This window comes from Salvelinus namaycush, chromosome 8, assembly GCF_016432855.1.
Source record: "Salvelinus namaycush isolate Seneca chromosome 8, SaNama_1.0, whole genome shotgun sequence".
Taxonomy (NCBI): domain Eukaryota; kingdom Metazoa; phylum Chordata; class Actinopteri; order Salmoniformes; family Salmonidae; genus Salvelinus; species Salvelinus namaycush.
Genome location: NC_052314.1, coordinates 7,820,453 through 7,841,165, shown reverse-complemented (window position 1 = coordinate 7,841,165; position 20,713 = coordinate 7,820,453). Strand labels below are relative to the sequence as shown.

General features: G+C 46.7%; 1 protein-coding gene across 2 annotated transcripts in view; it reads left to right on the top strand.

The window, feature by feature from the left end:
* The window catches only part of LOC120052352 (pleckstrin homology domain-containing family A member 7-like), a 174,964-nt gene that overhangs the window by 119,300 nt on the left and 34,951 nt on the right, over positions 1 to 20,713 (top strand). For both annotated transcript variants that reach the window (XM_038999208.1, XM_038999207.1), the window contains exons 6-9: positions 4,876 to 4,980; positions 6,024 to 6,096; positions 8,570 to 8,670; positions 18,990 to 19,171. In XM_038999208.1, the coding sequence (XP_038855136.1) occupies positions 4,876 to 4,980; positions 6,024 to 6,096; positions 8,570 to 8,670; positions 18,990 to 19,171 (461 nt within the window). The remainder of the gene's footprint in view (positions 1 to 4,875; positions 4,981 to 6,023; positions 6,097 to 8,569; positions 8,671 to 18,989; positions 19,172 to 20,713) is intronic.

Here is a 20,713-nt window from a genome sequence, read left to right as displayed (position 1 = left end):
AGAGCATGTATCTTGTGTACTGTATAGCATGTAGCTTGTGTACTGTATATCATGTAGCTTGTGTAGTGTATAGCCCGTAGCTTGTGTACTGTATAGCACGTAGCTTGTGTACTGTATAGCATGTAGCTTGTGTACTGTATAGCATGTAGCTTGTGTACTGTATAGCATGTAGCTTGTGTACTGTATAGCATGTAGCTTGTGTACTGTATAGCATGTAGCCTGGGTACTGTAGAGCATTTATTTTGTGTACTGTATAGCATGTAGCTTGTGTACTGTATAGCATGTAGCTTGTGTACTGTATAGCATGTAGCCTGGGTACTGTAGAGCATGTATCTTGTGTACTGTATAGCATGTAGCCTGGGTACTGTATATCATGTAGCTTGTGTAGTGTATAGCACGTAGCTTGTGTACTGTATAGCATGTAGCCTGGGTACTGTAGAGCATGTATCTTGTGTACTGTATAGCATGTATCTTGTGTACTGTATAGCATGTAGCTTGTGTACTGTATATCATGTAGCTTGTGTAATGTATAGCCCGTAGCTTGTGTACTGTATAGCACGTAGCTTGTGTACTGTATAGCATGTAGCTTGTGTACTGTATAGCATGTAGCTTGTGTAGTGTATAGCATGTAGCCTGGGTACTGTAGAGCATGTATTTTGTGTACTGTATAGCATGTAGCTTGGGTACTGTATAGCATGTAGCTTGTGTACTGTATAGCATGTAGCTTGTGTACTGTATAGCATGTAGCCTGGGTACTGTAGAGCATGTATCTTGTGTACTGTATAGCCTTTCACTGACAAAAGCAGAATCTTACATCAGAGACCCTGTTGTATGGAGTGATGTTAGTGCCAACAAATTCAAATAAAATGTTTGACACTAATAGCAATCCATATTTTACTCGTCCTGAAAATATACTACAACAAACCACGTAGACAAGGGAGTCTGTTGTGACAGCGCTTCTGCCATGTAGTGTCTACCTAACATGCTTGGTCAGCCACGGTTATTTACATTTTATAATTAGCCACTGTTTTCCTTCCCACCAGCTGTAGAGCTGTAGTGCCAGCGTCCCTGAGCTACCGACAACGGCGCTAAAGCACACGCAGCCGCCACACCCCGCCAGTTAAACCAAACCCCTTTGCTGTAACGCCCCACTCCGGTTTGGAACAGAGATGATGGGAGTGATGGTGTGTGTGTGTGTGTGGGAGGCAGTGTTGGGATTAGTTACTTTAAGGTAGGCAACAACACCTCCACTATGCTGATCCTCAACACGGGACCCAACAAGGGTACGTACTCAGCCCCCTCCTGTACTCCCTGTTCACCCATGACTGCGTGCCCACGCAGGCCTCCCAACACAATCATCAAGTTTGCAGACGACACAACAGTGGTAGGCCTGATTACCAACAACGACGAGTTGAGGGCTCTGTTGGAGTGATGCCAGGAAAATAACCTCTCCCTCAACGTGGACTTCAGGAGACCGAGGGAGCACGCCCCCATCCGCATCGACGGGGCTGCAGTGACGGTGAAAAGCTTCAAGTTCCTCAGCGTACACATCACTGACAATCTGAAATGGTCCATCCACAGTGTGGTGAAGAAGGCGCAACAGCGCTGTATAGGCAACTGCACCATCTGCAACCGCAGGGCTCTCCAGAGGTTGGTGCGGTCTTCCCAAAGCATCACCGGGGGCACACTGCCTGTCCTCCAGGACATCTACAGCACCCGGTGTCACAGGAAGGCCAAGAAAATCATCAGGGACCTCATAGCCATACATTACATATTACTCGTTACATTTAATTGCTTACGGCCTCCCAAGTGGCGCAGCGGTCTAAGGCACTGCATCGCAGTGCTTGAGGTGTCACTACAGACCCGGGTTTGATCCCAAGCCGTGACCAGGAGACACATGAGGCGGCGCACAATTGGCCCAGCGTCGTCCGGGTTAGGGGAGGGTTTGGCCGGACGGACATTCAGAGACTTATCCCGAAGCCACTCCTGCGTTGTCTTGGCTGTGTGCTTAGGGTCGTTGTCCTGTTGGACGGTGAACCTTGACCCCAGTCTGAGGTCCTGAGCGCTCTGGAGCAGGTTTTCATCAAGGATCTCTCTGTACTTTGCTCCGTTCATCTTTCCCTCGATCCTGACTAGTCTCCCAGTCCCGGCCACTGAAAACATCCCCACAGCATGATGCTGCCACCACCATGCTTCATCATAGGGATAGTGCCAGGTTTTCTCCAGACGTGATGCTTGGCATTCAGGCCAAAGAGTTCAATCTCGGTTTCATCAGACCAGAGAATCTTGTTTCTCATGGTCTGAGAGTCCTTTAGTTGCCTTTCATTACAGCACTGGGCAGTAGGCTCCACAGAGGTAAATCATGTCCACCCCATAAACAGGTGGACCCCTAGAGATGATACAGGTTGACCCAGAGAGATGATACAGGTTGACCCAGAGAGATGATACAGGTGGACCCAGAGAGATGATACAGGTAGACCCAGAGAGATGATACAGGTGGACCCAGAGAGATGATACAGGTGGACCCAGAGAGATGATACAGGTGGACCCAGAGAGATGATACAGGTGGACCCAGAGAGATGATACAGGTGGACCCAGAGAGATGATACAGGTGGACCCAGAGAGATGATACAGGTGGACCCAGAGAGATGATACAGGTGGACCCAGAGAGATGATACAGGTGGACCCAGAGAGATGATACAGGTGGACCCAGAGAGATGATACAGGTGGACCCAGAGAGATGATACAGTTGGACCCAGAGAGATGATACAGTTGGACCCAGAGAGATGATACAGTTGGACCCAGAGAGATGATACATGTGGACCCAGAGAGATGATACATGTGGACCCAGAGAGATGATACAGTTGGACCCAGAGAGATGATACAGTTGGACCCAGAGAGATGATACAGTTGGACCCAGAGAGATGATACAGTTGGACCCAGAGAGATGATACAGTTGGACCCAGAGAGATAATACAGTTGGACCCAGAGAGATGATACAGGTGGACCCAGAGAGATGATACAGGTGGACCCAGAGAAATGATACAGGTGGACCCAGAGAGATGATACAGGTTGACCCAGAGAGATGATACAGGTGGACCCAGAGAGATGATACAGGTGGACCCAGAGAGATGATACAGGTGGACCCAGAGAGATGATACAGGTGGACCCAGAGAGATGATACAGTTGGACCCAGAGAGATGATACATGTGGACCCAGAGAGATGATACAGGTTGACCCAGAGAGATGATACAGGTTGACCCAGAGAGATGATACAGTTGGACCCAGAGAGATGATACAGGTGGACCCAGAGAGATGATACAGGTGGACCCAGAGAGATGATACAGGTGGACCCAGAGAGATGATACAGGTGGACCCAGAGAGATGATACAGGTGGACCCAGAGAGATGATACAGGTGGACCCAGAGAGATGATACAGTTGGACCCAGAGAGATGATACAGTTGGACCCAGAGAGATGATACATGTGGACCCAGAGAGATGATACAGGTGGACCCAGAGAGATGATACAGGTGGACCCAGAGAGATGATACAGGTGAACCAGAGAGATGATACAGTTGGACCCAGAGAGATGATACAGTTGGACCCAGAGAGATGATACAGTTGGGCCCAGAGAGATGATACAGTTGGACCCAGAGAGATGATACAGTTGGACCCAGAGAGATGATACATGTGGACCCAGAGAGATGATACAGGTGGACCCAGAGATATGATACAGGTGGACCCAGAGAGATGATACAGGTGGACCCAGAGAAATGATACAGGTGGACCCAGAGAGATGATACAGGTGGTCCCAGAGAGATGATACAGTTGGACCCAGAGAGATGATACAGTTGGACCCAGAGAGATGATACAGGTGGACCCAGAGAGATGATACATGTGGACCCAGAGAGATAATAGAGCATCATATTAATACTTTGGACAGTATCGGACTTAATTGTAAGAACTTTAATTATGTGACTTGCTGTCTGTCTGTGTTGTTGTATGTATAACTTACGGCTGGTGCGTGTGTGAGCTTGTGTGTAGGAGAATGTGAGTGTGTACAGGCCTGCGTGCAGGTATTGTCTCCATGAATACGTTGGGTCTGTTGGTTGGTAGTGTCTACCGTGTCCAGGCGATGCGGTGTGTGTCTGTGCGTGCGTGTGATTGGTTCATGGCCCTTACCTCGCAACTGTGTCTCACTAATGGCTGTTAGATCGATCCTCACCTGTGGACAGAATCACACACGCACACACACACACACACATACCGAGAGAGCCTCCAGTCAGCCATCAAAAGCTGTCAAATTGACAGCTAGATCTAACATGTTCAGCTGTAACTATGTTCATTATTGCTGTAGACCAGGGATCATCAACTAGATTTAGCCACTGGACTATTTTTTTTCTTTAGCGGATGGTCGGGGGGCGGGAACATAATTGCAAATAAATTGTAGACTTCAAATTGACCGCAAGAAGCCCAAACATATCTAATATTTGACTAAAACATAATTTCAAAACTTGCTTACATTTGTATACTATCATGTCTCTATTATGCGTGGGAATACTTGGGAACAGATTTCCTAAATTAAAATCACTTGGATGTGCTCCTGGTCCAGATAACCAACCACTATGGATGTGTGTGTCCTGTAGGGCTCCAGGTCCAGTGGGAGGGTGAGATAACCAACCACTATGGATGTGTGTGTCCTGTAGGGCTCCAGGTCCAGATAACCAACCACTATGGATGTGTGTGTCCTGTAGGGCTCCAGGTCCAGTGGGAGGGTGAGATAACCAACCACTATGGATGTGTGTGTCCTGTAGGGCTCCAGGTCCAGTGGGAGGGTGAGATAACCAACCACTATGGATGTGTGTGTCCTGTAGGGCTCCAGGTCCAGTGGGAGGGTGCTACATTTTGGGAAGCGAGAGCAGTCCATCAAGAGGAACCCCAACGTCCCAGTGGTGGTGAGAGGATGGCTCTACAAACAGGTGAGAAACACACACATGTACACATATACCCCTGTACACACGTACATACACACACACACCCACTTACTTGTTGCTGTCTATCATAGGCTGCCATGGCAACAGGGGTCATGGACACATCACATGGGCATGCGTTGGATTGCTTGACACAAGCAGAATAGAGCTCATTGGTTGATAGGTGTCTGAAGGACAATTCTGATTGGCTGATAGTGGGACATGTATACAAGGTAATCAAGCCAGTGAAGGTGATAGACAGGTAACAAAGCTCATTGGTTGACACAAAGTGGTGCAAAACATTTGTTGAGAAACATAGACTCACAGGATAGAGCTCTTTGGTTGATATTGGTTTGTAGGACAACACTGATTGGCTGATAGTGGGAAATATAAGATAGAGCTCATTAGTTGATGGGTGTTTGTAAGACAACAGAGATTGGATAAACTGATATCTGGGTGTAGGGCTGCACAATTAATTGAATGCACATTGAAATTTCATCGCAAGAGATTCTCCCTCTCTCCTCTTATGGCTTCTTCCCACACACACCAAGCTCTGCCCCCTGTCACTCAAGCAGTACAGTTCCTCCTCCTTCTCTGTTTGCCACTAAGGTTGTACGTTTGCATGCTGTTCTGTTAGGTAAAATGCAGTCAACAGATTGCTACAAACAAGAACTACTTTCAACTTCGCTTCTTAATATAAATCATTCTATTTCTATGATTCCAGTCACCCAAGTGTTTTGATTAATATCGCAATATTTGGTGATAAAATTGCAATTAGATTTTTTTTTGCCCATATCGTGCAGCCTTAGCTGGGTGTATGGATCGCATTGTACAAGTCTATTTGTAGACTGTTCTCACTCCGTCTTCCTCCCAAATAGCGCCCTATTCCCTATGTGGTGCACTACTTTTGACCAGAGCTGTTTTGAAGTGGGTTTTCTCTTCCATCTGCTTCCCTCATTCCCCTGGCTGTGAGAGTTTGAAAAAGTGTACAAAAAAAACAGCAATGGCAGACGTAGCAGGCCAATAAACTCTCTTTCTCTTTCTTTTTTCAGGACAGCTCTGGGATGAGGCTTTGGAAGAGGAAGTGGTTTGTGTTGGCTGACTACTGCCTGTTCTACTACAAAGGTGAGATGATTGTGTGCGTGCTCTAGTTTCTGTTCTCATGATTTGGTTGGGTCTAATTGTGTTGCTGTCCTGGGGCTCAGTGGGGTCTGTCTCAATCTTTCTCTCACTTTGACTCTCCCTCTCTCTCCCTCCATCTTCATCCCACTCCCATCTCACTCTCACTCCCATCTCATCTCTTTCAGTCACCATCAGCTCCATCTGTTTATTTCTGTTCTTTACAGTCTCTCTCCTTCTTCATTAATCTTGCTCTCCATACTTCTGCCATTCTCTCTCTCTCTCTGTCTCTCTCTCTCTGTCTCTCCCTCACTCACTCACTCTCACTCACTCTCACTCACTCACACTCACTCACTCACTCACTCACTCACTCACTCACTCACTCACTCACTCACTCACTCACTCACTCACTCACTCACTCACTCACTCACTCACTCACTCACACACGTGGTGGGTTAAACGTGAGGATGTTGTGTCACTCCCCTGGTGTCGTGCTAGGATGTAATCTATCCTCATTGTCCCAGACAGGTCTGGTCTGCAAAGCCTCTGCAGTGTATTTGTGTAACGGGCAGATAAAAGAGCTGGCCGGAGGCCCCATATGGGGAATGTCTCCTCCATAGCTCCTTGAATGTATTTTTAACCAATTACTCTTTAATCCAGCAACGCGCGCGCACACAGAGATTTAGTGGTATGAACCAGCCATGCCAACTGGATGGGCAGAGAGATATTTAGTGGTATGAACCGGCCATGCCAACTGGAAGGGCAGAGAGATATTTAGTGGTATGAACCGGCCATGCCAACTGGATGGGCAGAGAGAGATTTAGTGGTATGAACCGGCCATGCCAACTGGATGGGCAGAGAGATATTTAGTGGTATGAACCGGCCATGCCAACTGGATGGGCAGAGAGAGATTTAGTGGTATGAACGGGCCATGCCAACTGGATGGGCAGAGAGATATTTAGTGGTATGAACGGGCCATGCCAACTGGATGGGCAGAGAGATATTTAGTGGTATGAACGGGCCATGCCAACTGGATGGGCAGAGATATTTAGTGGTATGAACCGGCCATGCCAACTGGATGGGCAGAGAGATATTTAGTGGTATGAACCGGCCATGCCAACTGGATGGGCAGAGAGATATTTAGTGGTATGAACGGGCCATGCCAACTGGATGGTCAGAGAGAGATTTAGTGGTATGAACCGGCCATGCCAACTGAATGGTCAGAGAGAGATTTAGTGGTATGAACGGGCCATGCCAACTGGATGGGCAGAGAGATATTTAGTGGTATGAACGGGCCATGCCAACTGGATGGGCAGAGAGATATTTAGTGGTATGAACGGGCCATGCCAACTGGATGGGCAGGGAGATATTTAGTGGTATGAACGGGCCATGCCAACTGGATGGGCAGAGAGATATTTAGTGGTATGAACGGGCCATGCCAACTGGATGGGCAGAGAGAGATTTAGTGGTATGAACGGGCCATGCCAACTGGATGGGCAGAGAGATATTTAGTGGTATGAACGGGCCATGCCAACTGGATGGGCAGAGAGATATTTAGTGGTATGAACGGGCCATGCCAACTGGATGGGCAGAGAGATATTTAGTGGTATGAACCGGCCATGCCAACTGGATGGGCAGAGAGATATTTAGTGGTATGAACCGGCCATGCCAACTGGATGGGCAGAGAGATATTTAGTGGTATGAACCGGCCATGCCAACTGGATGGGCAGAGAGATATTTGGTGGTATGAACCGGCCATGCCAACTGGATGGTCAGAGAGAGATTTAGTGGTATGAACGGGCCATGCCAACTGGATGGTCAGAGAGATATTTAGTGGTATGAACCGGCCATGCCAACTGGATGGGCAGAGAGATATTTAGTGGTATGAACCGGCCATGCCAACTGGATGGTCAGAGAGATATTTAGTGGTATGAACCGGCCATGCCAACTGGATGGGCAGAGAGATATTTAGTGGTATGAACCGGCCATGCCAACTGGATGGGCAGAGAGATATTTAGTGGTATGAACCGGCCATGCCAACTGGATGGGCAGAGAGATATTTAGTGGTATGAACCGGCCATGCCAACTGGATAGGCAGAGAGATATTTAGTGGTATGAACCGGCCATGCCAACTGGATGGGCAGAGAGATATTTAGTGGTATGAACCGGCCATGCCAACTGGATGGGCAGAGAGATATTTAGTGGTATGAACCGGCCATGCCAACTGGATGGGCAGAGAGATATTTTGTGGTATGAACCGGCCATGCCAACTGGATGGGCAGAGAGATATTTAGTGGTTTGGTGGTATGGAGGAGTGCTATGAAAGGGACAGGGGTGATTGACTGGGTTTTCTGCCATGTGGGGGGGGGGACTATAGTGGTGGAGGAGGGAAATGTTATTAGTGGGCCGTAAGTGACATTTCTCTGCCCTTCATCTCTCTCTATCGCCCACCTCTTTCTCTCCCTCTCTCTGCTAACAGACAGCAGGGAGGAGTCAGTCCTGGGTAGTATTCCTCTGCCCAGCTATGTCATCTCAGCCGTGGAGCCTGAAGACCACATCATCCGCAAGTACGCCTTCAAGGTACGACCCAGAGTTTACCTCAACACTTTTAGGCAATCTTTATATGATTTTTTTCTTTATTTTATATCTAATTAAATGTTCTATGGCTTTATGTTGTATGTTTCACAGGTTAATATTTATGCCTACTGTTAAAAATACAGCCAACTTTTTTGCATTTACTTAACACTAGCATTTTGTGGACTGACACAAATGGACTGAATACGATTGGTTCTCTGCTTCATATTGACTGCTATTTGACCAACCGCTGGCTTAGAGGCAGTGCATCACCGTGAGGTCACTATGCTCACAAGAAGAATTCTCTCAATCAAGGATTGATAATATCCTGTTTCCTGGATAATATTCCAATCAGATATTTAACTGCATCCATCCTCCCAACCCATTGGCTATTGATGATTTTCTATATTGATCACTTTGTAATATGCTTGTCTATTAAATGAAGACACTACATTTATTTAAAAAATACTCCCACAAAAGAAAGCTATTTTCTCCACAAAGCCTTGACTCCAACCATAGGTTTTCTCTACAGACCTAGAACACGGTGTACATTTTAGGACATCCTACCCGCTATGACACAGAGTTATATCGGTGACAGAGGCTGAGCTTCTAGCTGTATATCTGGTTCTAGATTAAGCACATTTGTCTAATATTCTCTGCTAGTGGTTTCATTCCCACAGGAAGCCAGTGTGGTTCTGTGACGTTTTCTTTCCACACTACATACAGCCTTGCCTCTTTTGTCATGCTGAGTCAATGTGGGGGTTTAGGTTTCAGTCTCTTGACTGTGTGCCAGACGGCACGTATAATATAGGCCAGTGTCTCCTAGTAATGTCCCCCAGTCTCTCCTGCCCCTCTGGCTGTTGGCATTGATTCAATGTTGAGTCAATGTTTCCTCCCGACCCAGACCCCCGCAGGTCAAACCTGTGTTGAGTCCCCAAGGCTGTGTTCCTCAACTCTAGCCCATCACAGGAACACCTGATTCTATTTGATTCCTGATCATCTAACCCTTCATTATTTGAACGAGGTGTGCTTGTGCTGGGCTGGAACACAATTGTGCAGTCTTGGTGTTACCCAAGGACAGTCCAGAGTTGAGGAACACTGTTGTCAGTAGGGTTGGAAAATTCTGCTAACTTTGCCGATTTTACTGCTTATTCCCTCCTGATTCTGGGAATCTTCCCACCAGGATTTCGAGAAAACCTGGGAATTTTGGGACCCTAGGAGCACTGCTATCCGGTTGTCCTGTTATAGTTGGTTCATCATCTGGCGGTGTTGTTGTTTACTGTTTATGGTTGTTGTTTACTGTTTATGGTTGTTGTTTACTGTTTATGGTTGTTGTTTACTGTCGATGGTCGTTGTTTACTGTTGATGGTTGTTGTTTACTGTTTATGGTTGTTGTTTACTGTTTATGGTTGTTGTTTACTGTCAATGGTTGTTGTTTATGGTTGTTGTTTATGGTTGTTGTTTACTGTCGATGGTTGTTGTTTACTGTTGATGGCTGTTTGATGTAGACTGATGGTTGTTGTTTACTGTCGATGGTTGTTTACTGTCGATGGTTGTTGTTTATGGTTGTTGTTTACTGTCGATGGTTGTTGTTTACTGTCGATGGTTGTTGTTTATGGTTGTTGTTTACTGTTGATGGCTGTTTGATGTAGACTGATGGTTGTTGTTTACTGTTAACTCCACTGTTGACTCAAGCTGCTGCAGTGAGAAAGACTCTTATGACCCAGTTTGCAGTTGCACTCTAACAGGCTAAATGCAGTTGAATGTGGAGTGGAGATCTGGGCTGGCCGGGTTGGAATTGACCCTGGAATGGCTCTAGCTCCAAGCCCTTATCAAAGACAGGTTATATTGAGCTGCTGAACTCATGTATTCTGTCACACTGCTGTGTGTGTGGGTGTGTGTGTGAGGGAGATAGCCGGAGTCCCATAGTGAATGGCTTGCTTGTGTTTTCTACTCTCTGTTCCAAGATTCTGTTGGTGCCATAGAAGAGTTGGGAGAATGTCAGGAGTAGTGCCCCCTCCCCCCGTCAATACCTGTTACCCTAGTTACCCTGCTAGAGACCACCCTATAGGTAGAACAGGCCTGTATGTTTGTTTTCTGTTCTCTTGTCAGTTTGTTTGTGCTGCAACCATTCAACACTACAGTGAGTTAGTTTTACTATTTCATCCCAAAAATATTTCCCCATGGTTAGAACCTTCCTTTCCCACCCCTCCCCTCCACTGTGGAGCCAACCAACCTAGCTAGGAGGCTGGTGACCCCCTGTTCCCTATTTGCTGAACACTGTTCCCTCTCTTGTTCCTATTGGTGGGCTGCCTCGCTGGGACCCCTGTGAGTGTGCGAGGTCGTCCAATGAAACACAAGTGCACCGTCCACTCATAAATAGGTACTGGCCTCTCAACCACTTGTACTACAGTTACTGCTTTTGCCATGTCATTTGCCAGACAATAGGAAATATATACCACGACAGTGTGTATATGGCTCTTATTGTTTGGAGCATGCTTGTTTGGAGACTGATGTGTCTTGGTTACTCCATTTAGTCTGTTCTCTCCTTCTTGTATGATCTCATTGCTCATACCTCGTTATGTGTGTTGGCTAAACCTTCATATTTCCTCTGTTTGCTCTCATATCCAACATGCCACTCATGGAGGAGGATTGACTGACTATTTGATACATTTTTATTTCAGTGGAATAAACTTTTTGTTCTCCTCAACTGCCTGCTGTTCTGGAATCCCATGTTTGTGTCAAGGCAACACAAACCGAATTGGGACCAGGCAACATTTATTAAACACAATATTCACATCCTATACAGTTCCAATCTTCATTTCCATTATGCAGACGAGTAGAAACCATTCAACATGGTGGATTCCGGAACATATTTGAACGAGTCATGTATTCATTCTCAGTGTTTATTGGAGGTAAACGTATTTCTATGTGAGAGTTTGAGTTTTTGTTCTCAGTTTAGAGACCAGGGCTATGTACCAATGGCACCTTAGTCTCTACATAGTCCACTACTTTTGATAGTGCTCTGGTCAAAAGTAGTGCACTATGTAGGGAATAGGCTCCCATTTGGGACGTGACCCAGGCCCCATGCTGATCTGGAATATAATGGATTTAAATAGAAGGGACAAAAAAAAGGCCTGCTTGTCTGAGAGGGGCTGGGGAGAGGAAGAAGAGGACTGCTGCTATTGTTAGCCTTCCTGTCTGGGACTACAGGCTATTTTTGAGGAGGAGGAGGAAGGAGAGAGGGAGAGAGACTTGCCCAGGGTGAGCAGTGGAGGTGTGACGGTCACACGGTGCACTGAATGTCCAGCTCAGCATTCTTGCTACAGTGAAGAGGCTGTGGTTAGGGCTGTTATTGGAGACCAGGCTCTGTGTATTTCCGTGTCTGCACATTCTTATATTGGTCTGAAAAGACAGAGCAGTTATTGGAAAGTTACAGGGTAGCAGATGGTATAGAAAGATTGTGTGTGTGTCAGTATTTAAATATTCTTGTGGGGACCAGAAGCCCCCACAAGAATAATAAACAAACAAAAATGTGATCAACTGGGGACGTTTTGTTGGTCCCCATGAGGTCAAATGCTATTTCTAAGGGGTTTATGGTTAAGGTTAGAATTAGTGTTAGGTTTAGAATTACGTTAAGGGTTAGGGTTGGGAGCTAGTGTTAGTTTTAGGGTTAAAGTAAGAGTATGGGTTAGGTTTAGGGAAAATACGATTTTGAATGGGACTGAATTCTGTGTCCCCAGAAGGTTATCTGTACAAGACAGTGTGTGTGTGTGAGGGTGTAGGCGAGCATGTGCTGTTCATCCACCTATGAACAACAGGGCAGCTATTGAACTAGTTAATTAACAACTAGCTGCTTGTCCAGCTATTGAACCAGTTAATTAACAGCTAGCTGCTTGTCCAGCTATTGAACCAGTTAATTAACAACTAGCTGCTTGTCCAGCTATTGAACTAGTTAATTAACAACTAGCTGCTTGTCCAGCTATTGAACTAGTTAATTAACAACTAGCTGCTTGTCCAGCTATTGAACTAGTTAATTAACAGCCAGCAGCTTGTCCAGCTATTGAACTAGTTAAGTAACAACTAGCTGCTTGTCCAGCTATTGAACCAGTTAATTAACAACTAGCAGCTTGTCCAGCTATTGAACCAGTTAATTAACAACTAGCTGCTTGTCCAGCTATTGAACCAGTTAATTAACAACTAGCAGCTTGTCCAGCTATTGAACTAGTTAATTAACAACTAGCTGCTTGTCCAGCTATTGAACTAGTTAATTAACAGCTAGCAGCTTGTCCAGCTATTGAACTAGTTAATTAACAGCCAGCAGCTTGTCCAGCTATTGAACTAGTTAATTAACAGCCAGCAGCTTGTCCAGCTATTGAACTAGTTAATTAACAACTAGCAGCTTGTCCAGCTATTGAACTAGTTAATTAACAACTAGCAGCTTGTCCAGCTATTGAACTAGTTAATTAACAGCCAGCAGCTTGTCCAGCTATTGAACTAGTTAATTAACAGCCAGCAGCTTGTCCAGCTATTGAACTAGTTAATTAACAACTAGCAGCTTGTCCAGCTATTGAACCAGTTAATTAACAGCTAGCAGCTTGTCCAGCTATTGAACTAGTTAATTAACAGCCAGCAGCTTGTCCAGCTATTGAACTAGTTAATTAACAACTAGCAGCTTGTCCAGCTATTGAACCAGTTAATTAACAGCTAGCTGCTTGTCCAGCTATTGAACTAGTTAATTAACAACTAGCTGCTTGTCCAGCTATTGAACTAGTTAATTAACAACTAGCAGCTTGTCCAGCTATTGAACCAGTTAATTAACAGCTAGCAGCTTGTCCAGCTATTGAACTAGTTAATTAACAACTAGCAGCTTGTCCAGCTATTGAACTAGTTAATTAACAACTAGCAGCTTAGCTATTGAACTAGTTAAGTAACAACTAGCAGCTTAGCTATTGAACTAGTTAAGTAACAACTAGCAGCTTAGCTATTGAACTAGTTAATTAACAACTAGCTGCTTGTCCAGCTATTGAACTAGTTAATTAACAGCTAGCAGCTTGTCCAGCTATTGAACTAGTTAAGTAACAACTAGCAGCTTAGCTATTGAACTAGTTAAGTAACAGCTAGCAGCTTGTCCAGAGAACTGAAGAGGCTACCTTAAGCTAGCAATATGCTGATGGTGAGTGAGGGGGGGATTAGACAGCTGGTTAACACTGTGTGGCCTGGCCAGTAGCTACGTTAGCTCTTCTGCTGCTATACTGTACGGAGTAGGGGCACGTTGCCTCTAGACGCTGATCTCAGGTCAGTTTTGCATTTCCCCCACAAATGGTTAGGAGAGGGGAAGTGTACACTATAGGCTTAACCCAGACTAGGCCGGGCCAAGCCAGGGAGCAGATTTAAGACCTCCCCAGGGGGTAGAGGCAGCCTTCTGGCCTGACCTTCCAGAACCACTGCCTGGGGCTAAGAGCCTTAGTATTACACTGTCAATCTGCAGGAGTGTGTGTGAGTGTGAATATATGTGTGTATGCTGTTGTTTGTGTTGTCATGTCACTAACAACACCCTCAACTCAAAAAGCCCTGTTTGTATCAAACATCGAGTCAGGCAAAATCCACATTAATAAGATTCTAACACTGAAATGAAGAAATGGCACCCAAATTACATTACACCTCTGCTTCCTTTTACGGAGACACTTCCCACTTCCTCTCCACAAAGTTAATTAAACTGCATACATTTTTAATGAATGAATCAAAGAGGGAAAGACATTTGTGTGCAATTACTGTTCATTACAAAGCATTTGCATGGGCTGCCGTCTGGCCATCTTTTTCCTTGCTTTGTCTAGTTCCAAATCACACCAGGGCCCTTATCAAAAGAAGTGCAGTAATTGAGAATAGGGTGCCATTTAAGACGCAGCCCTTGTATAGACCCTCAAACTCAACTCTGGACCTCCAAGACAGTTTCATTGTTCCCCTCTAATCAGAGGCTGACTTAGACCTGGGACACCAGGTGTGTTCAATTAATTATCAGGTAGAACAGAAACCCAACCGGCTCCGGTCCTCATAGGGTTAATTATCAGGTAGAACAGAAACCCAACAGGCTCCGGCCCTCGTAGGGTTAATTATCAGGTAGAACAGAAACCCAACAGGCTCCGGCCCTCGTAGGGTTAATTATCAGGTAGAACAGAAACCCAACAGGCTCCGGCCCTCGTAGGGTTAATTATCAGGTAGAACAGAAACACAACAGGCTCCGGCCCTCGTAGGGTTAATTATCAGGTAAAACAGAAACCCAACAGGCTCCGGCCCTCGTAGGGTTAATTATCAGGTAGAACAGAAACCCAATAGGCTCCGGCCCTCGTAGGGTTAATTATCAGGTAGAACAGAAACCCAACAGGCTCCGGCCCTCGTAGGGTTAATTATCAGGTAGAACAGAAACCCAACAGGCTCCGGCCCTCGTAGGGTTAATTATCAGGTAGAACAGAAACCCAACAGGCTCCGGCCCTCGTAGGGTTAATTATCAGGTAGAACAGAAACCCAATAGGCTCCGGCCCTCGTAGGGTTAATTATCAGGTAAAACAGAAACCCAACAGGCTCCGGCCCTCGTAGGGTTAATTATCAGGTAGAACAGAAACCCAACAGGCTCCGGCCCTCGTAGGGTTAATTATCAGGTAGAACAGAAACCCAATAGGCTCCGGCCCTCGTAGGGTTAATTATCAGGTAGAACAGAAACCCAACAGGCTCCGGCCCTCGTAGGGTTAATTATCAGGTAGAACAGAAACCCAACAGGCTCCGGCCCTCGTAGGGTTAATTATCAGGTAGAACAGAAACCCAACAGGCTCCGGCCCTCGTAGGGTTAATTATCAGGGAGAACAGAAACCCAACAGGCTCCGGCCCTCATAGGGTCAGAGTTGAAGAGCCCTGGACTAAAGGACGAATGTTGGATCCGTAGCAAAATGTTTTGCAACTGATTAACTAAAAAACAAGTGTTACTTATTGGACAAATTTAGGTTGGTCCCTCCCCATATCAGCCCATTAGCCTCCAATTGAATCCTAGTGAATACACCCCATATAGATTGGCTCTTATTTGTTACATAATGGTGAGGACATGAGTGATTGCCTCACTAATTGCCTTTTGCAGTGATGGCCATCTTCTAACTAAAACCATCTCAGAAGATTTGCTTCTCCGTAGACAACAAGACAGAGTTGACCACCAAAGGGCTTTATCTTCCAAAGTGCGGACTCGCCTACTCCCCCCTCACTAAGACTGGTCTACTCCCCCCTCACTAGACGGGTCTACTCCCCCTCACTAGACTGGTCTACTCCTTCCTCACTGAGACTGGTCTACTCCCCCCTCACTAAGACTGGTCTACTTCACCCTCACTAGACTGGTCTACTCCCCCTCACTGAGACGGGTCTACTCCACCCTCACTAGACTGGTCTACTCCCCCCTCACTGAGACTGGTCTACTCCCCCCTCACTAGACGGGTCTACTCCCCCCTCACTAGACGGATCTACTCCCCCCTCACTAGACGGGTCTACTCCCCCCTCACTAGACTGGTCTACTCCCCCTCACTAGACGGGTCTACTCCCCCCTCACTAGACTGGTCTACTCCCCCCTCACTAGACTGGTCTACTCCCCCTCACTAGACTGGTCTACTCCCCCCTCACTAGACTGGTCTACTTCACCCTCACTAGACAGGTCTACTCCCCCCTCACTAGACTGGTCTACTCCCCCCTCACTAGACTGGTCTACTCCCCCCTCACTAGACTGGTCTACTCCCCCCTCACTAGACTGGTCTACTCCCCCCTCACTAGACTGGTCTACTTCACCCTCACTAGACCGGTCTACTCCCCCCTCACTAGACTGGTCTACTCCCCCCTCACTAAGACCGGTCTACTTCACCCTCACTAGACTGGTTTACTCCCCCCTCACTAGACCGGTCTACTTCACCCTCACTAGACTGGTTTACTCCCCCCTCACTAGACTGGTCTACTCCCCCCTCACTAGACCGGTCTACTTCACCCTCACTAGACTGGTTTACTCCCCCCTCACTAGACCGGTCTACTTCACCCTCACTAGACTGGTTTACTCCCCCCTCACTAGACTGGTCTACTCCCCCCTCACTAGACTGGTCTACTCCCCCCTCACTAGACCGGTCTACTTCACCCTCACTAGACTGGTCTACTCCCCCCTCACTAAGACCGGTCTACTTCACCCTCACTAGACCGGTCTACTCCCCCCTCACTAGACTGGTCTACTCCCCCCTCACTAAGACCGGTCTACTTCACCCTCACTAGACTGGTTTACTCCCCCCTCACTAGACCGGTCTACTTCACCCTCACTAGACTGGTTTACTCCCCCCTCACTAGACTGGTCTACTCCCCCCTCACTAGACCGGTCTACTTCACCCTCACTAGACTGGTTTACTCCCCCCTCACTAGAACGGTCTACTTCACCCTCACTAGACTGGTCTACTCCCCCCTCACTAGACTGGTCTACTCCCCCCTCACTAGACTGGTCTACTCCCCCCTCACTAGACCGGTCTACTTCACCCTCACTAGACTGGTCTACTCCCCCCTCACTAAGACCGGTCTACTTCACCCTCACTAGACTGGTTTACTCCCCCCTCACTAAGATCGGTCTACTTCACCCTCACTAGAGAGGTCTACTCCCCCCTCACTAAGACCGGTCTACTTCACCCTCACTAGACTGGTCTACTCCCCCCTCACTAAGATCGGTCTACTTCACCCTCACTAGACTGGTTTACTCCCCCCTCACTAGAATGGTCTACTCCCCCCTCACTAAGACCGGTCTACTTCACCCTCACTAGACTGGTTTACTCCCCCCTCACTAAGATCGGTCTACTTCACCCTCACTAGAGAGGTCTACTCCCCCCTCACTAAGACCGGTCTACTTCACCCTCACTAGACTGGTCTACTCCCCCCTCACTAAGATCGGTCTACTTCACCCTCACTAGAGAGGTCTACTCCCCCCTCACTAAGACCGGTCTACTTCACCCTCACTAGACTGGTCTACTCCCCCCTCACTAGACTGGTCTACTCCCCCTTCACTAAGACCGGTCTACTTCACCCTCACTAGACTGGTCTACTCCCCCCTCACTAAGACCGGTCTACTCCCCCCTCACTAAGACCGGTCTACTTCACCCTCACTAGACTGGTCTACTCCCCCCTCACTAAGACCGGTCTACTTCACCCTCACTAGACAGCTCTACTCCCCCCTCACTAGACTGGTCTACTCCCCCCTCACTAAGACCGGTCTACTTCACCCTCACTAGACTGGTTTACTCCCCCCTCACTAAGACCGGTCTACTTCACCCTCACTAGACTGGTTTACTCCCCCCTCACTACATTGGTCTACTTCCCCTCATGTATTTAAAAGGAACGGACTGGTGTAAGTAATATGGTAGAAACTCCCTCCCAACTATGCTTGCACCAATCCAATGCTTGTAAAGACATGAGGGGGAGTGCACACTTCTGGGTGAAGGCTTAGAGAATTGGAACTCAGCCATAGGGATGTGAACTGATTGGAGTCCTGATTTGTCATCCTTCTCCTAAAGTGTGCACTTGCATACTCCCTGTCATGGATTTTAAACACATTGGATTGGTGGCAGCGTTGACTGTATGTGGTTTCCCCACCATTGTTAAATCCATAATGGGAAGTCTTCAAGTGCACACTTTAGGAAACGTGTGGAGAATCAGAACAAGCCATAAAGACCAGCATAAGACATGTATGTATAAACAGAAGTACAAACAATTCAGCAGCATGTTGGAATGGTCATGTCACAATGGCTCTTTCTAGGCTTACTTCTTGTTGATTGGCTTACAGTGTCCTCTGTTGTGGGTTGGATTGGACCTTGATATTATTTTGTTATGTCACTCATGCTGCTCTGTGTCCATTGGTCAGTCTGGATGTCTCTCTCTTTCTCCATTCTCAATTGGCTGGCCTCTTGTCTCTGTGTCTATTGGCTGGTCCTTATAGTATCTCAGTTTCTGTATTGGCCAACACGGATATGTCTAATATGTCTGTGTTTGTATTGGCTGATGCTGACGTCTCTCTTTCTCTCTATTGGCTAACTTGAACGCATTTGTGTCTCCATGGGCAGACATTGGTTAATGTCCCTGTATCTTTTAATTGTTCAACACTTCTTTATCCATCTCTACCAGGGTTGGGGTCAATTCAGTTCTCAATTCAGTTCATGAATTGAAAAAATAGTAGGCAAAACTCATCTGACCCCAACCCTGCTATCTACCCCTTTGGCCTGATCCCACATCCATCACTCTTCCTTACTCTGACCCTCTCTCCTCTCCCATAGGCCAGCCACACGGGCATGCGCTCATACATTTACAACCGGAGCTCTGTGATTGGCTCGCAGGCGGAGCACAGTGGCATGCGGACCTACTTCTTCAGCGCCGACACACAAGAAGACATGAACGGCTGGGTGAAGGCCATGAACCAGGCGGCGCTGATGCAGAACCACACCGCCAGCCTCAAGAGGTAGTTGTAGTTAAAGTTGCCCTGGCTTAGATCCTGGGTCAGTTTAGCATTTTCCCCCACCAATGGTTAAGGTTAAGATCTGGGGAGGGGAAGCTGATTAAGAAGCTGGTTAAGATCTGTACCTAGGGGAAAGTTCACCATGGAGCCAAGAGGTACGCAGCCTGGGAATTTGCACTTTTTTTTGAGTGAGTGAGTGAGAGACTGGTGCGTGCGTGGCAATTCTTAACTCCGTGTGTCTCTGAATATGTCTGTCTGGGGAAAGAGAGACACATTTATTTGCCAGTCTGTCAGTCTCATTGATTGTGAGTGTCTGTGTGTGTATGCCTTTGCAGCAGAGAGTGCATTCACCATGCTCACAGATTGCATTGGTACACAAACAAACACCCACACAGAGCCCAAGAGATTGCAGCTCTGTCTCTCTGCTGGAGAGAGAGAGAGCCAGACAGACAGCCAGCCTGTAAATTGAGACTCTGCATGTTGAATTCTGCAAAAATATCCTCTGTGTACAACGTAAAACACCAAATAATGCATTCAGAGCAGAATTAGGCAGAGACCCGCTAATTTTCAAAATCCAGAAAAGAGACGTTAAATTCTACAACCACCTAAAAGGAAGCGATTTCCAAACCTTCCATAACAAAGCCATCACAAAGAGATGCACCTGGAGAAGAGTCCCCTAAGCAAGCTGGTCCACAAACAGAGCCCCAGGACAGCAATTAGACCCAACCAAATCATGAAAACAAAAATATAATTACTTGACACATTGGAAAGAATTCTAGTCTAGGGTATCTCTGTCTAGTCTAGGGTATCTGTCTAGTCTAGGGTATCTCTGTCTAGATTAGGGTATCTCTGTCTAGTCTAGGGTATCTGTTTAGTCTAGGGTATCTCTGTCTAGTCTAGGTATCTCTGTCTAGGTATTTCTGTCTAGGTATCTCTGTCTAGTCTAGGGTATCTCTGTCTAGGCTAGGGTATCTCTGTCTAGTCTAGGCTAGTGTATCTCTGTCTAGTCTAGGTATCTCTGTATAGTCTAGGTATCTCCATCTAGGCTAGGGTATCTCTGTCTAGTCTAGGCTAGTGTATCTCTGTCTAGTCTAGGGTATCATGTTAACTGGATGTGGGCTCACACATAATTAATGCAAATACATTATATTACATTTTGCAGTACTGTACATACTGATGGTATGTTTGTAAGCGTGTGAAGTAGCTATATACTATAGTATTTGTAATGAACATTGTGTATATTGTTAACATCAGGCTGTCGTTGTATTTTATTATATTTTGTATTTAACCTGATTTATAGTGGTGAAACGGTCCGGTTGTTGTACACAGTGTACACACATATATCTTTGATGAGCCATCCTGGAGCGCTGTATTTGATGAGCCATCCTGGAGCGCTGTATTTGATGAGGCATCCTGGAGCGCTGTATTTGATGAGGCATCCTGGAGCGCTGTATTTGATGAGGCATCCTGGAGCGCTGTATTTGATGAGGCATCCTGGAGCGCTGTATTTGATGAGGCATCCTGGAGCGCTGTATTTGATGAGCC